Genomic DNA, 17,037 nt, shown 5'->3' on the forward strand with positions numbered 1-17,037 from the left:
GTCAAACTATAACTTTGAATTTCTTAGCATCTGTGGGTGTAAAATCTGACCCATTAACTTATATTAACATGTTTTCGTTTTTTTTTTAAATGTAGCTTCCCTGTTCTTTTAAAGGGGGTGGGGGTCGGGGGGATAAAGTTGCCAGTGAAGAAGTCTGCAAGATTATTTGATTATACCTCTGAACCCTGCGGAGTATACAAATTTTGAAATTACATGTTGGGGTAGTGGGGAGATGTCATAAATATAAAGGGAAGGGTAAACACCTTTAAATCCCTCCTGGCCAGAGGAAAAACTCTTTCACCTGTAAAGGGTTAAGAAGCTAGGATAACCTCGCTGGCACTTGACCAAAATGACCAATGAGGAGACAAGATACTTTCAAAGCTGGAGGGGTGGGGGGGAGAAACAAAGGTTCTCTCTGACTGTGTGAGGCTTTTGCCAGGAACAGAAAAGGAATGGAGTCTTAGAATTTAGTAAGTAATCTGTTAGATATGCATTAGATTCTGTTTTGTTTAAATGGCTGATAAAATAGCTGTGCTGAATGGGATGTATATTCCTGTTTTTGTGTCTTTTTGTAACTTAAGGTTTTGCCTAGAGGGATTCTCTATGTTTTGAATCTGATTACCCTGTAAGGTATTTACCATCCTGATTTTACAGAGGTGATTCTTTTATTTTTTCTTCAATTAAAATTCTTCTTTTAAGAACCTGATTGCTTTTTCATTGTTCTTAAAATCCAAGGGTTTGGGTCTGGGTTCACCTGTGCAAATTGGTGAGGATTTTTATCAAGCCTTCCCCAGGAAAGGGGGTGTAGGGTTTGGGAGGATTTTGGGGGGAAAGACGTTTCCAAGTGGGCTCTTTCCCTGTTATATATCTGTTAGATGCTTGGTGGTGGCAGCAATAAAGTCCAAGGGCAAAAGGTAAAATAGTTTGTACCTTGGGGAAGTTTTAACCTAAGCTGGTAAAAATAAGCTTAAGGGGTTTTCATGCAGGTCCGCACATCTGTACCCTAGAGTTCAGAGTGGGGAAGGAAACTTGACAGGAGCCAACCAAAAAACCATCAGATCTGGAAGTACTTTAAGGTTTAACTTGAAGCCATAAAACTCCTGGGGTGCTCTATGGAATCCTGTTCTAGAGGTCTGCTGAACGAATGCATATGCTATTGCTATACTGAGTAATCAGAAATAGGCTAGAGAACTTAACAAAACTCTCTGAGCTACCAAACCTACTGTGAACTATTAGCTACAGTTATTCATCTGAAGTCCTCAAAACAGCAGAGGAACTATATAGATGCCAGGTTTCTAAGAGGAACCATGTTTCCAAACCTCTCTATGACAGCAGGTTTAGCAAGAAGCTTAGGAGAGTAATCAAGGCCTCGAAGCTAATTCTGTTTGTCTTTGTGTTACCCTCTGGTGGTTCGTTGGAGGTGGAACTTCAGGCTTGGATTGAACTGGGATGAGCCAGGGATAAGAGAGACGACATTGACTTGACCCTGACAATGTTTATGATTAAAAGCTGTAATAGTTTTGTCTGTTGGTTAAATGATTTTTTACCTGAAGATGTCCACATGGTTTTATGTTGTTGCTATTATAGCTATGCCCGGAGCCAGAGTTCCTGGTCAATAATATTTCTTTGACTATTGTCACCACACTAGCTCCTGCAACAGCTCCCAATTTCCTCTCCCTTCTTTCATGAACCCTGTCCTCCTCGCTGACTGGATTAGGATCCTCTACCTTTGCGGTCTGTTGTAAGTCACTTCTGGGAGGCATGAGGTAAGGCTGGCATTGACAGTAGTGCAGCACCTTTCTCGTATTGCAACGAAGCAACATGTAGCATGATGGCCTGTGTCCTGGTACAGAACCTTTCAAAGTAAAATGTTAGCACAGTGTCCATCATTAAAAGTCAACATGTGGTCACAATGAAGACCCCTGTCATTTCCTTATATTTGGAAAAATAACTGTGGGGTATTTCAGACAAAAAAAGGGAGCCAACTGTGGCTAAATGTTGACCTTTTAATGGTGACCACTAATTGAAAAACCTGATTTTTTTTAATTAAAATTTTCAGGGAGAGAGGAAGGTGGCAAAAAATTGAGTTTTGGATGGAAAGTTGAGTCAAAAATTCTAAATTCAGAGAATTTTGCCTAGCTCGAGTAAGCACAGGAACAAATGGTGGCCACATATACATACCACAGCCCAAGGGGGACTGACCCAGTATAAGCCTCTCCCACTTGAGCTAAGGGAGTAACTGCTTTAATTGTGAATAAATAGGAGGCTCTTTTTCCTCTCTGGGAACAGATTTGATGGTTTGCACTTAGCCATTATAATATCCTGGTTTACTGGTGATTAATGCAAGAAGCTGATTTGGACTGATGTTTCTTTATTTAGATGGTATTCAAAATGTGGCTATCACTGGACTATAGGCACATTTGAAAAAATGTAATGCAAAATACATACAATATCAATTGGACCAATACACAACATTTACAACTTACCCCAAACTATCCAGACTAAAAGTCTCCCTTCCTAGCTATTTCCTACCCTATAGAAAGCCTGTGAAAACAGAAGAGCTTTGCAGCCTGACCTGAAGGTAATAGATCAGTTATGATATCAAATCAATAGGTCGAAGAATGGGGGCACTGTGTTTCTGGGGGGCAGAGAAGAAAACACTGAGTCACTTTGACCATATTTAAAAGGGCAGTGAAGGGAGACACATGAGTGCATGCAAACAGCCAGGGGTAAAGTGGATAAAGTACAGCAGTTAATTTCTCATACATCAGGAACTGTAAAAGCAAAAGCTCCTTTAAAAGGGAAACACCTCTGTAGAGTCAGTCTCCTTAAACATGCATTGTTCCCCTGAGCCATATTGTTGAAGAAATCTACACCACTAGTATAGCACTTTTATTCTGTATTTCCTTCACATTGGCCTTGCAGCATCTGCTCATCTATTCTCGTCTGAAAGAATTTCAGACATGACGAAAGTAGACACTGAATGACTTCTATTAAAATGTCACAGAGAGGACAAATGCCCATAGCATTGGTTAAAGTGGATAAAGACAACCAAACAAAAAGTTATTAGGGAAGGTCTGCTGGCACTTGCCTTTCATCTCCGGAGATCTATTAACTTTAAACCAAAACTCCCCATCATGCTTATGGTTGTGGCCATGTATAAAACGGGAATATCATTGCTGGACTAAGATTTGTTCTGTGATCCGTCACTTTTATGTAACAAATATGACAATGGAGAAAAGAGGATTTCATTATTTATAACAATGGGCAAACTAGTTCAGACTAAATAGGAATGTCACTGAAACTTTGCGCAAGACCCAAATGGCTGCGGGGAAGGGGGGCTCTGGGTTTCGGCAGGGGAAGGGGGGGCTAGAGGGGCAGGGCCTTAGGCAGAAGGGGTGGGCCGTGCCAGGGGCTAGCCTTCCCGAGCCCGTGGTTCACCCACTACCCATGAATAGGCAGCTGAGAGTCTTCCAGGTCCAGGAGGGCAATGAGACAACAGTGGCAGCAGCAGCTGTGCAGCCCTGCAGGTGGGGGTAGTGGGTAGTGTTCAGTGAATTTGGATTTGCCAGGGCAAGGATCACCCTGTGTCCCTAGGCAAAGACTCTCCCCTTCAAAATCCTCTCTTCCTGGAGCCCCATGATCTGCCTGGACAGAGACCACTTCTTCAAACCCTCCAGCTCTTTCGCAGCCTTGCAAACCCTAGAAGATGATAAGGGGATAAGTAACAGTCAGCATGGATTTGTCAAGGACAAATCATGTCAAACCAATCTGATAGCTTTCTTTCACAGGGTAACAACTGTTGAAAGGGGGAGGCAGTAGATGTGGTATATCTTGACTTTAGTAAGGCTTTTGTTACTGTCTCACATGACTTTCACATAAACAAACTAGGGAAATACAACCTAGATGAAGCTACTGTAAGGTTGGTGCATAACCAATTAGAAAACGGTTCCCAGAGAGTAATCATCAGTGGTTCACAATCAAGCTGGAATGGCATATTGAGTGGGGTCCCTCAGGGATCAGTTCTGGGTCCAGTTCTGTCCAATATCTTCATCAATGATTTAGATAATAACATAGGGTATGTCTACACTACAGAATAAGGTCGAATTTATAGAAGTCGTTTTTTTAGAAATCGGTTTTATATATTCGAGTGTGTGTGTCCCCACAGAAAATGCTCTAAGTGCATTAAGTGCATTAACTCGGTGGAGTGCTTCCACAGTACCGAGGCTAGAGTCGACTTCCGGAGCGTTGCACTATGGATAGCTATCCCACAGTTCCCGCAGTCTCCGCTGCCCATTGGAATTCTGGGTTGAGATCCCAATGCCTGATGGGGCTAAAACATTGTCGCGGGTGGTTCTGGGTACATATCGTCAGGCCCCCATTCCCTTCCTCCCTCCCTCCGTGAAAGCAAGGGCAGACAATCGTTTCGCGCCTTTTTTCCTGAGTTACCTGTGCAGACGCCATAGCACGGCAAGCATGGAGCCTGCTCAGGTAACCGTCACCCTATGTCTCCTGGGTGCTGGCAGACACGGTACGGCATTGCTACACAGTAGCAGCAACCCATTGCCTTCTGGCAGCAGACGGTACAATACGACTGGTAGCCGTCATCGTCATGTCTGAGGTGCTCCTGGCCACGTCGGCTGGGAGCGCCTGGGCAGACATGGGTGCAGGGACTAAATTTGGAGTGACTTGACCAGGTCATTCTCTTTAGTCCTGCAGTCAGTCCTATTGAACCGTCTTATGGTGAGCAGGCAGGCAATATGGATTGCTAGCAGTCGTACTGTACCATCTTCTGCCGAGCAGCCATGAGATGTGGATGGCATGCAGTCCTTCTGCACTGTCTGCTGCCAGCCAAAGATGTAAAAGATAGATGGAGTGGATCAAAACAAGAAATAGACTAGATTGGTTTTGTACTCATTTGCTTCCCCCCCTCCCCTGCTAGGGGACTCATTCCTCTAGGTCACACTGCAGTCACTAACAGAGAAGGTGCAGCGATGTAAATCTAGCCATGTATCAATCAGAGGCCAGGCTAACCTCCTTGTTCAAATAAGAACAATAACTTAGGTGCACCATTTCTTATTGGAACCCTCCGTGAAGTCCTGCCTGAAATACTCCTTGATGTAAAGCCACCCCCTTTGTTGATTTTAGCTCCCTGAAGCCAACCCTGTAAGCTGTGTCGTCAGTCGCCCCTCCCTCCGTCAGAGCAACGGCAGACAATCGTTCCGCGCCTTTTTTCTGTGTGGACGCCATACCAAGGCAAGCATGGAGGCCGCTCAGCTCACTTTGGCAATCAGGAGCACATTAAACACCACACGCATTATCCAGCAGTATATGCAGCACCAGAACCTGGCAAAGCGACACCGGGCGAGGAGGCGACGTCAGCGTGGTCACGTGAGTGATCAGGACATGGACACAGATTTCTCTGAAAGCATGGGCCCTGACAATGCATGCATCATGGTGCTAATAGGGCAGGTTCATGCTGTGGAACGCCGATTCTGGGCTCGGGAAACAAGCACAGACTGGTGGGACCGCATAGTGTTCCAGGTCTGGGACGATTCCCAGTGGCTGCGAAACTTTCGCATACGTAAGGGCACTTTCATGGAACTTTGTGACTTGCTTTCCCCTGCCCTGAAGCACATGAATACCAAGATGAGAGCAGCCCTCACAGTCGAGAAGCGAGTGGCGATAGCCCTGTGGAAGCTTGCAATGCCAGACAGCTACCGGTCAGTTGGGAATCAATTTGGAGTGGGCAAATCTACTGTTGGGGCTGCTGTGATGCAAGTAGCCCACGCAATCAAAGATCTGCTGATATCAAGGGTAATGACCCTGGGAAATGTGCAGGTCATAGTGGATGGCTTTGCTGCAATGGGATTCCCTAACTGTGGTGGGGCCATAGACGGAACCCATATCCCTATCTTGGCACCGGAGCACCAAGCCGCCGAGTACATAAACTGCAAGGGGTACTTTTCAATAGTGCTGCAAGCTCTGGTGGATCACAAGGGACGTTTCACCAACATCAACGTGAGATGGCTGGGAAAGGTACATGACGCTCGCATCTTCAGGAACTCTGGTCTGTTTCAAAAGCTGCAGGAAGGGACTTTATTCCCAGACCAGAAAATAACTGTTGGGGATGATGAAATGCCTATAGTTATCCTTGGGGACCCAGCCTACCCCTTAATGCCATGGCTCATGAAGCCGTACACAGGCAGCCTGGACAGTAGTCAGGAGCTGTTCAACCACAGGCTGAGCAAGTGCAGAATGGTGGTAGAATGTGCATTTGGATGTTTAAAGGCGCGCTGGCGCAGTTTACTGACTCGCTTAGACCTCAGCGAAACCAATATTCCCACTGTTATTACTGCTTGTTGTGTGCTCCACAATATCTGTGAGAGTAAGGGGGAGACGTTTATGGCGGGGTGGGAGGTTGAGGCAAATCGCCTGGCTGCTGGTTACGTGCAGCCAGACACCAGGGCGGTTAGAAGAGCACAGGAGGGCGCGGTATGCATCAGAGAAGCTTTGAAAACCAGTTTCATGACTGGCCAGGCTACGGTGTGAAAGTTCTGTTTGTTTCTCCTTGATGAAACCCCCCGCCCCTTGGTTCACTCTACTTCCCTGTAAGCTAACCACCCTCCCCTCCTCCCTTCCATCACCGCTTGCAGAGGCAATAAAGTCATTGTTGCTTCACATTCATGCATTCTTTATTCATTCATCACATAAATAGGGGGGTGACTACCAAGGTAGCCCAGGAGAGGTGGTGGAGGAGGGAAGGAAAATGCCACTCAGCACTTTAAAAGTTTACAACTTTAAAATTTATTGAATGCCAGCCTTCTTTTTTTGGGGCAATCCTCTGTGGCGGAGTGGCTGGTTGGCCGGTGGCCCCCCCACCACGTTCTTGGGCGTCTGGGTGTGGAGGCTATGGAACTTGGGGAGGAGGGCAGTTGGTTACACAGGGGTTGTAGTGGCAGTCAGTGCTCCAGCTGCCTTTGCTGCAGCTCAACCATACACTGGAGCATACTGGTTTGGTCCTCCAGCAGCCTCAGCACTGAATCCTGCCTCCTCTCATCACGCTGCCGCCACATTTGAGCTTCAGCCCTGTCTTCAGCCCGCCACTTACTGTCTTCAGCCCGCCACTTACTGTCTTCAGCCCGCCACCTCTCCTCCCGGTCATTTTGTGTTTTCCTGCACTCTGACATTATTTGCCTCCACGCATTCGTCTGTGCTCTGTCAGTGTGGGAGGACAGCATGAGCTCGGAGAACATTTCATCTCGAGTGCGTTTTTTTTTCTTTCTAATCTTCACTAGCCTCTGGGAAGGAGAAGATCCTGTGATCATTGAAACACATGCAGCTGGTGGAGAAAAAAAAAGGGACAGCGGTATTTAAAAAGACACATTTTATAAAACAGTGGCTACACTCTTTTAGGGTAAACCTTGCTGTTAACATTACATACATAGCACATGTGCTTTCGTTACAAGGTCACATTTTGCATCCCCCCACCGCGTGGCTACCCCCTCAACCCTCCCCCCTCCCTGTGGCTAACAGCGGGGAACATTTCTGTTTAGCTACAGGCAAACAGCCCAGCAGGAATGGGCTCCTCTGACTGTCCCCTGAAGAAAAGCACTCTATTTCAACCAGGTGACCATGAATTATATCTCACTCTCCTGAGGATAACACAGAGAGATAAAGAACAGATGTTGTTTGAACGCCAGCAAACATACACTGCAATGCTCTGTTGTACAATGATTCCAGAGTACGTGTTACTGGCCTGGAGTGGTAAAGTGTCCTACCATGAAGGACACAATAAGGCTGCCCTCCCCAGAAACCTTTTGCAAAGGCTTTGGGAGTATATCCAGGAGAGCCACGAATGCCAGGGCAAAGTAATCCTTTCACATGCTTGCTTTTAAACCATGTATAGTATTTTAAAAGGTACACTCACCAGAGGTCCCTTCTCCGCCTGCTGGGTCCAGGAGACAGCTTTGGGTGGGTTCGGGGGGTACTGGCTCCAGGTCCAGGATGAGAAACAGTTCCAGGCTGTCGGGAAAACCAGTTTCTCCGCTTGCTTGCTGTGAGCTATCTACAACCTCCTCCTCCTCCTCATCTTCTTTGTCCCCAAAACCTGCTTCTGTATTGCCTCCATCTCCATTGAAGGAGTCAAACAACATGGCTGGGGTAGTGGTGGCTGAACCCCCTAAAATCGCATGCAGCTCATCATAGAAGCGGCATGTTTGGGGCTCTGACCCGGAGCGGCCGTTCGCCTCTCTGGTTTTCTAGTAGGCTTGCCTCAGCTCCTTCAGTTTCACACGGCACTGCTTCAGGTCCCTGTTATGGCCTCTGTCCTTCATGCCCTGGGAGATTTTCATAAAGGTTTTGGCATTTCGAAAACTGGAACGGAGTTCTGATAGCACGAATTCCTCTCCCCATACAGCGATCAGATCCCGTACCTCCCGTTCGGTCCATGCTGGAGCTCTTTTGCGATTCTGGGACTCCATCATGGTCACCTCTGCTAATGAGCTCTGCATGGTCACCTGCAGCTTGCCACGCTGGCCAAACAGGAAATGAGATTCAAAAGTTCGCGGTTCTTTTCCTGTCTACCTGGCCAGTGCATCTGAGTTGAGAGTGCTGTCCAGAGCGGTCACAATGGAGCACTCTGGGATAGCTCCCAGAGGCCAATACCGTCGAATTGTGTCCACAGTACCCCAAATTCGAGCCGGCAATGTCGATTTAAGCGCTAATCCACTTGTCGGGGTGGAGTAAGAAAATCAATTTAAGAGCTCTTTAAGTTGAAATAAAGGGCTTCATCCTGTGGACGGGTGGAGGTTTACATTGATTTAATGCTGCTAAATTCAACCTAAAGTCCTAGTGTAGACCAGGGCATAGAGAGTACACTTATAAAGTTTATAGATGATACCAAGCTGGGAGGGGTTACAAGTTTTTTGGAAGATTAAAATTAAAAATGATCTGGACACACTCGAGAAATGGTCTGAAGTAAATAGGATGAAATTCAATAAGGACAAATGCAAATTACTTCACTTACAAAGGAACAATCAGTTGCAAACATACAAAATGGAAAATGACTGCCTAGGAAGGAGTACTGCGGAAAGGGATCTGGGGGTCATAGTGGATCATAAGCTAAATATGAGTCAACAGTGTAACATATTGCAAGAAAAGCACATCCAGTCATCTTCATTGTCTCTTCCATTCTTTGGGTCGCTACCACTACTGCTTCTGTAGCTGTCATAGCCTTCACTCCTAAGCTCCTAAGAAGGAACCACCTCCTGCCACACACACACAAACTCTCCAAACCTACAAAAACATCGCACACACACACACCTTCCCTCAAACTCCCCTAACAAATTCCCCCCCAATGCTCCCCCTCAAATTCCCCCCAAATTCTCCTAACAAACTGTCCCCCAAACTCTCCTAACAAACTCCCCCCCCAAATTCCCCTAACAAACTCTCCCCCAAACTCCTCCGTTTTCAGCTCTGTTTGCTGTCTCCTGTGCCCCTGCTCCTGTTAACCAGCTCCAATTTCAACTCTTGTAAAAATGTAATATGACAATACTTTCTGTTCCCATCACATGCTTTAGATCCAAGTGGCACACAGCAAAGACAAGACCAGTCTTTGAATGCTGAGAAGACTTTAGAGCTAGTTGGAACAGTTCTGACAAAACACTCCAGGCTAGTATGGTCCCTCTCATTAAGGTTTGCATGTCCTTGATAAATACATGGGAGAGGCTTAGCTATGATCTTGTTGAATGGTCTTTTGTGATTATTTTTCCTTTTGAGGAAGAGTTCTGTGGGGTTTAAATTCTGTAACTCCCATTGGCTTTAATGGGAGTGTGACAGAGTGCTGGGAAAGAGCAACTGAACGAGCACCCTGATCACTGTTTAACCATTTATGCTCCCAGAAATGGCCTGACTAAGGAGAGGAATTTCTGTTTACCAGATCAGATTGGGGCAGGGAAGCTAATGAGCTAATTAGCCCATTAACAGGGAAACTGGAAAACAAAGCACAGGAAGGAAGTGCAGAGCAGAAGAAAGAGAGACACAAAGCTAGCTGGACTACAAGGGAGCTCTTTGTGTGGAGAGACCTTTCCCACCTTTCCCCACCCCTTGGTAGAAGGGATAGCTAAGCTGAATGTCTCTGTAAATAGTATGGTTGCATGAGAATGGGAAAGGTGGTGAGGTGAAGCACTGTAAATAAACTACAGGGTGATATCTCCAGAAGGAAGGTCTGTGAGCAATCTGTATGAGAGCAAAGAAAACAGGAGCAGCAGGTGCCCCATCACAGGGAGTCTCAAATCTAAATCCTGGTTCACTGCTGAAAATGTTCCCCTAGGGAGATTTAATACAAGGCAGCTCTTAACGTAGTGATAAACACATTCCTACATCACTGCCTTTGATTCTGCATCACACACACATTCTTAGTCTTCAGAACAATGGAAATATAAGGAATCTATCTGATCATTTGGGATTACTTGTGTCATTCAGTCTCCACCTAATTTCTAATATGCCATTAGGTTTACTTTTTTGCCACATCCCTCCATGCAGAAGTGAAACTTGTTTCATGTATTTGTGTTTCGCAAAGACCAAAATAGCCCCAGGGCTAAATTGACAGGAGTGGAACAAAGTGCTTGCTCTTCAATAAAATATAATCTCTTTGTGTAGCACTCTGCCCCTATAAAATCCTTTTTTTCCTTCTAATAATGCAGCAGTACCCAGCTAATAAGAAACTTAATTGTAATTAACTGTCCTTGAAATATATTTTGAGGCCAAACACAATATGATTAATACCAGAGGTTCATGGCTTCACACTGAGCAAAACGTATTATTCAGAAAAGTTGTCTTTACAGTGACAGATAGCTTTTTGAGTTTTATTCATGATATTTTCTATGCAATGCATTTAAAAATCAGCTATGAAGGACACTTTGGACTAAAAAGTCTACTGCTATAGAGTACAGAGAGCAGAATGATTTTCTTCATCATGATTGATTATTTTATCTTTTTTAATATTATAGGCTTTGTTGGTAGCACCACCTATAATTAGGGTTACCCGACACTTTCCATTATGAGACCCTGTGTCAGTTGCTTATAACTTAACCAGACTGTAACTGTTTGGGCTGAAATGTTCCAGGGCAGGTCTCTGCCTCAGGCTGATTTTTGTTTTCTAACAGTTTCAGCTGAAACAATTCACCCATTCCTGAGAATGAGGTTAGGGGGAAATACATTGTTTTGCCCCTGTTAATAAAATTCTTATGACCACTTTGTTGAAAAGCTTTATTGCCCAAATGCTTTGGAGTAAGAACTTAAAATTTAGTTGGGGGGAAGGGTCACGTTGGTATTAGGGATGTGCATTTTGACGTTTCTGTGAAAAGTTACCCAAATTTGGCCAAGCTATGAGCCTCCAAAAATGGAAAAATCTCAGTTCTCACATGCTGTAATGCACCTGTATTGTGCAGGAGATCAGACTGGATAATCACAATGGTTCAATTTCAGTTTGCACGTGTTATAATTAATTCAGGGGAGTCCTGTGGCTTGTATTGTGCAGGAAATCAGACTAGATGGCTCACAATGGAGCCTTCTGGCCTTGGAATCTATGGATCTATACTCAATAGAGACTTAGAGTTTGGCAGCTAAATTTTCTGATGATTCCTTCTGCACCAAGCATACTACAGCTTAAGGCAGATGGGGCTGAGCAGGAGTTTTCCTGCAATTGCTGCTCCCAACTGCATCAAAATGCATACTCACAAGGATCTGTTTGAGTAACAGCCGTGTTAGTCTGTATTCGCAAAAAGAAAAGGAGTACTTGTGGCACCTTAGAGACTAACCAATTTATTTGAGCATAAGCTTTTGTGAGCTACAGCTCACTTCATCGGATGCAACACACGAAAGCTTATGCTCAGATAAATTGGTTAGTCTCTAAGGTGCCACAAGTACTCGATGCTTATGCTCAAATAAATTGGTTAGTCTCTAAAGTGCCACAAGTACTCCTTTTCTTTTTGCGAATACAGACTAACACGGCTGTTACTCTGAAACAGATCCTTGTGAGTATGCATCCGATTAAGTGAGCTGTAGCTCACGAAAGCTTATGCTCAAATAAATTGGTTAGTCTCTAAGGTGCCACAAGTACTCCTTTTCTTTTTACAAGGATCTGTATTAAGGTTGACTGGACAACTTTAATTCTGGTATCTCTTAACTTTTTAGTGCTTGAGTTTGCAACCTTAACCTTTTTTTACATTTATATATATATATATATATATATACTATGATCACACATGTGCCATACTAAATTCTGTTAATTTACAGTGAAGGTTGTTCAAGGGAATGTCCTATCATTTCAATCACTAAAAATCATGGGAATTGCCAGTTAGGGCAGCATTAACACCCACATCAACCTCAGAGCACATGCCTTACCATACACCAACCATGCTCACAGACTTCTACAACAAACGCTTTTCCTTCCAGCGTACAACCAGCTTCAGGGCACACATCCAATTTCTCATTCTTTCACTCCAATGCACAGTCATAACTCTGATCTCAAAAAGAGCATTATAGTTTACCAATAAAAAAATGTTGCTGAAAGAGCCCTCAATTTCCACAATCCAAGCAATTCCAAAGGAAGCGGTGGTTGTAGGTCACCAGCCATTTCATTGCCTACAGCCAAGCATGAAAATCATGAGTAGAGGAAACTTTGACTAACTCCAGGGAAATTTTGCAGCTTGAGCAGGAAAGTTCATGCCTGTCTTGTGCAGAAGCTCAGACTCGAGGATCACAGTGGTCCCTTCTGGCTTTTGAATCTATGAATCTATGTTCAGTAGAAACTTGTTAGAGTTTGGCAGCTATATTTTCTGAAGAGTCTGCCTGTAGTTCCACCTTCCTCCACCACAATTCCAATGCAGGACAAGCCTGCAGAATACAAGTAGATCTATCACTTTCCCCTTCCGAATCTCAGTAGCCACTTCCTCACCCCGATCCCAGCGAGTCCAGGTCAATTCCAGGGTGCAGGCTAGATGGTTCTGTCGTATTTTTAAAATTAGTTCTGATTATTTTTATGAACTATTTTTCTTGGAGCATGAGTAGGAAACTGTGGCTATTCAGATTCGCTGAAATTTTATGGCTAGCAGCAGACCTTGACTTCAGGTTTTGGCATCACCCACTTCAGCTTCAAGAACACACAAAATTTCCCCTCTTCAAACTGCTTCTTGAGTCTAGCATAAAGTCCCATGTCAAGGGTTTATTAACACTTAAAGTATCAGATAAAATAAATCTTCATCTGTTTGACTGCCTGTTGTACTTATAGTTCAGGTTCCCAAGATTGCAACTGCTGCCTGGCCTGAGAGATTGGGGAAACGGGGAGTTCTCTGTGAGGGGCCCGCAGCTAGGGAATGCTCTTACTTGGATGTATCCAAAGCTCAAGACCTTTTGCTGTTGTTTCTGCTTCGTTTTGGGGGTTTGCATGTATTTTGTGTGTGCACATGTGTGAAATTGTTTGTTGAGGTTTGTCAGACCTGTTGGGGAATTTACCTAGTCACGTTGCATACTTATGGAGTGACCATTAATCACGTCTTAGGTATGATTGCAGCTGAGTTTCTGTTTAAAGCTGAATTTTGCATCCCTTCTAAAATCCATCATAAAAATCCTGGTAAATTAATGGCATGGAGGGCTAGGTTTATTTTTAAGATACAGACCGCAATAAAGTAAAATTCATGCTTGTGAACATGACTGACAACAGTAAGCAAAAAAAACCCAACCCACCCCCAATTCAGACACAGCTAAATCTTTATCACAAACTAACTGCATTGCAGCCACGCTCCATAAATGCAGGATTTCTTTTATATCAGTAATGTGCTGGAGTCTAACATGAGTCATCAGAAAAGCTGCATTACCTACTGATTGCTAAAGTATTTCACACATACCCCTGTGCATATCCATCTTGCGTATGTCCATCAGCTTAACTGACCAACTACCCATTACTGAAACTGATAGCTGGCACAGTAATTTATCTAATCTTTTAAAATAGCTTCATTTATGTTGTTCCTTGGCCAGCTTTCCAGTGGGTCAAGGTTATTTCCAGTAGGAGCATTTCCAGCAGTTTGGTAAGAGTTTAGATATAACATTTCAGAACCAAAGCTGGTACTTGTCCACAAAACATTAGTGTAGTGTGAGTACTATTGAAAAAAAACTAGGTTTAACACTGGAGGGGATACCTGACCAGGAATCAGAGTAGCAGCCATGTTAGTCTGTATTCGCAAAAAGAAAAGGAGGACTTGTGGCACCTTAGAGACTAACAAATTTATTTGAGCATAAGCTTTCGTCAGCTACAGCTCACTTCATCGGATGACCAGGATTGTTTTTTTTATGACATTGCACGTTTGCCATGTATGTGTAGTAGTTTCTCAGTGTAGTGAGTCTTTGAACAGAAATTCAAGAGAGGGGCCACTGACACTCTTACAATCCAGAAGGAGGAATGAGTCATTCATTCTTCTCTACCTCTACAGTCATTTGGTGGGAAAATTTAGGTGTCCACATTTGTTGGAACCTCCCCCAAAAGTGGTTTCAAGACCAATCAGAAAGCACCAGTTTCATAATTACCTGATTTATTCCCTTGATTGCCTTAATCCAGCCCTGAAAACTAACTGAAGCACACTGTGACACAGGGTATTCCATGGCTCTGACTGTATGGCCACACACCTACCAGAGAAACAGTGATGGTAGCATCTCCCACCCTGCTTAGAGAGGGCAGGCCGGTGGGTAGCAGCAGAGGCGGAGAATAGAGAGATGAAGGCTGGAACAGTGGGCAAGATTGGACTGGGACACATGGCTAGTTTCAGTTGAACTGGCCATCAGAGCAAGACATCTGCTCTTCATGTGCATGACACTTAACAATGGCTTTTTCATCCAGTCACGCCACAGTTGTCTATAATTTGTGTTACTTCCATGGTGAATTGTTTTTATAGCTCCAATTCTTTCCCCTTTCCCAATTCTTAAAACAAGACACAATGTAGTCTCCAGTATTGTTAACATCATCCATTCCAGAGTACTCTCCAAAATAGATAGTATAGACCATAGAAATAATCAAGACTCCCACAAAAATATAAAGCAGCTAGCACCAGCGATTGTAATATAAATAAAATACAACCATTGTTAGAATGTTCAGGAGTTCAGGTACTGCTTCCACAAGGCCATTTCTGAAAGATTTTAAAATGTGTTCTTCTTACAGAATACCCCCTTTCTTTTTTCTTTTTTTTTTTTTTTGCTATGAACAGTTAAACCAAGTTCAACATTAATCAGACCAAGGATAATTCATAATCTTGCACACTGTTCATGTTATGCTCCCAAGCTCTGTTTTTGTAACTTTCTGTCTCAGGCAACATTGTTGATCAGGATCAGGTTGCATTGTCTGACCAACTGTTAACTTCTCTTAAATTTCTCTGTTACTCATATTGATTAATGTTGCTCCCCCACACCTTTCCAAATTCCTATAGTGAAGCTGCTCCTTTAGCTTGCTGAATAGAAGTCTGTGGATGAAATCCTGGCCACATGGAAGTCATTAAGAGTTTTGCCATTCAATTCAATGGAGCAGGATTTTTTCAGCCAGTATTTTCTGGGCAAGAGTACAAGAGCTATATTCTTCATTGCTGCATAAACAGTATATGGCTCACTAACGAGCACATGTCTGTATCTTGCTAGAGATAGTTACAAGATTAACGTATATGTGTCAGGAAATGTAAACACGATGTTAAACACTCTCTTTGAGTCACAAATATATACAAAAATTTAGTTATGAAATTTTGAAGGTCACCTGATTTGGGAGATTCGTGCCAAACGGAGTGGCTCATGAATTTGTACTACCTTATATTTTCTGCACAAAGCCAAGTGAAACTCAATCATTCTGTCATGAATGAGTTCTATTTCAAGCTTTGGGTTCAGGTTCGTGTATATTCATGAACAATGGAACTGAAGAAAAAATTGAAACCAAAAACTTACAAATTTTGCACACAGAGCAAGTTATGGGCAATATCTTCTCTACCACCAAGAGAACCTGTGTAAAACACTTCTCTGGGACTGAAGAATGAGAGCTGCAGTCAAATTTGCAGAATTTCCCTAGCTATAGAGCAATCCTGCTGTGGATATAAACTGGAGCCTCAACTGTGGACCCAACTCCACATGAGGTTAGGGTTAGGAAAATGTCTGTATAAATGACAATTTAGTTCTGCACATGCCTGCCTCTATAGGGGTTCACCTCCCATTACAGTGAATTGGGAGCTTTTCCATCAACTTCACTGAGCTTTCGATCAATTCGTATAAATTAAATTCCTTCCTGGTGTGTTTCCAGTGAGGTTATTGGAATTACACCAGGGATGAATTTAGCCCTATACATGTGTCATGTCATAAATCTGTCATGTTAAACTCACTAATGTATCTTAGTTCTGACTCCAGACTCACTGTTGTTGATGATGCGTAAAGTAGAAAATGTTTGTATCTGTAGTGTTTGCAGTTAGGCCGCTATTGCTTTATGTTTTAAACTGAACAAAATTTGGTGTGATTCTCATATGTGGAGAATAAATATAGAACATCAAGATGCCATTTTTTCCAGTCACTTTTCAGAGCATAATCACATTTCAGAGCCATCTATTGAAAGCCTTTCCTCCTTATAAAGAGGGAATCCTATAGTTTGGTAGGTATAGTGTAGCAATGTCAGGCTGTTCTAAAGAACCCATCACCATGGCATCTACATAATAGCTCAAGGCGTAAAGAACAGCACATACTGCTGAAGAATTTCAAGTTCTTTGTTCCCTTTTTTACCTCAGGCTCTGGAGAAACAACTGCCATATCAAGCAAGTATATTTTAAATGCTGCCTACGCTTTGTCTCAGGCTTGGGAAGATGAAATGATCTTGCATTTAAATGGAAATAATATGGAACACTGATCTGATGTCAGTTTGAAAGATTAAAATTATCAGTGGAAGTCTATAAGAGAGTTTGCAGTGATGTCTGACTACCATGGGGAATATTCAGCAGCCAATATTAAAGAGCACCATAC

General features: G+C 43.5%; 2 protein-coding genes across 3 annotated transcripts in view; both read right to left on the bottom strand.

Annotated features, from left to right (window-relative positions):
- Positions 1-17,037, bottom strand: part of CLVS1 (clavesin 1) — a 145,126-nt gene that overhangs the window by 32,904 nt on the left and 95,185 nt on the right. The window lies entirely within an intron of this gene.
- Positions 6,784-8,788, bottom strand: LOC125632495 (uncharacterized). Its single transcript, XM_048840772.2, has 2 exons — positions 7,931-8,788; positions 6,784-7,342 (listed from the first exon to the last, which is right to left on the bottom strand). Exons 1-2 carry the CDS (start codon positions 8,154-8,156, stop codon positions 6,963-6,965), a joined length of 606 nt encoding a protein of 201 aa, XP_048696729.2. The 5' UTR covers positions 8,157-8,788; the 3' UTR covers positions 6,784-6,962.

This window comes from Caretta caretta, chromosome 2 (assembly GCF_965140235.1).
Source record: "Caretta caretta isolate rCarCar2 chromosome 2, rCarCar1.hap1, whole genome shotgun sequence".
NCBI lineage: Eukaryota > Metazoa > Chordata > Testudines > Cheloniidae > Caretta > Caretta caretta.

What these genes read in the sequence shown, in the direction of transcription:
- LOC125632495 (XM_048840772.2), bottom strand. Translation starts at nt 8,156, where the DNA reads ATGTTGTTTGACTCCTTCAATGGAGATGGAGGCAATACAGAAGCAGGT. An exon ending in AGGCGGAGAAGGGACCTCTG is followed by an intron (nt 7,343 to 7,930) that starts GTGAGTGTACCT and finishes TTTCTCCACCAG; the next exon opens with CTGCATGTGTTTCAATGATC.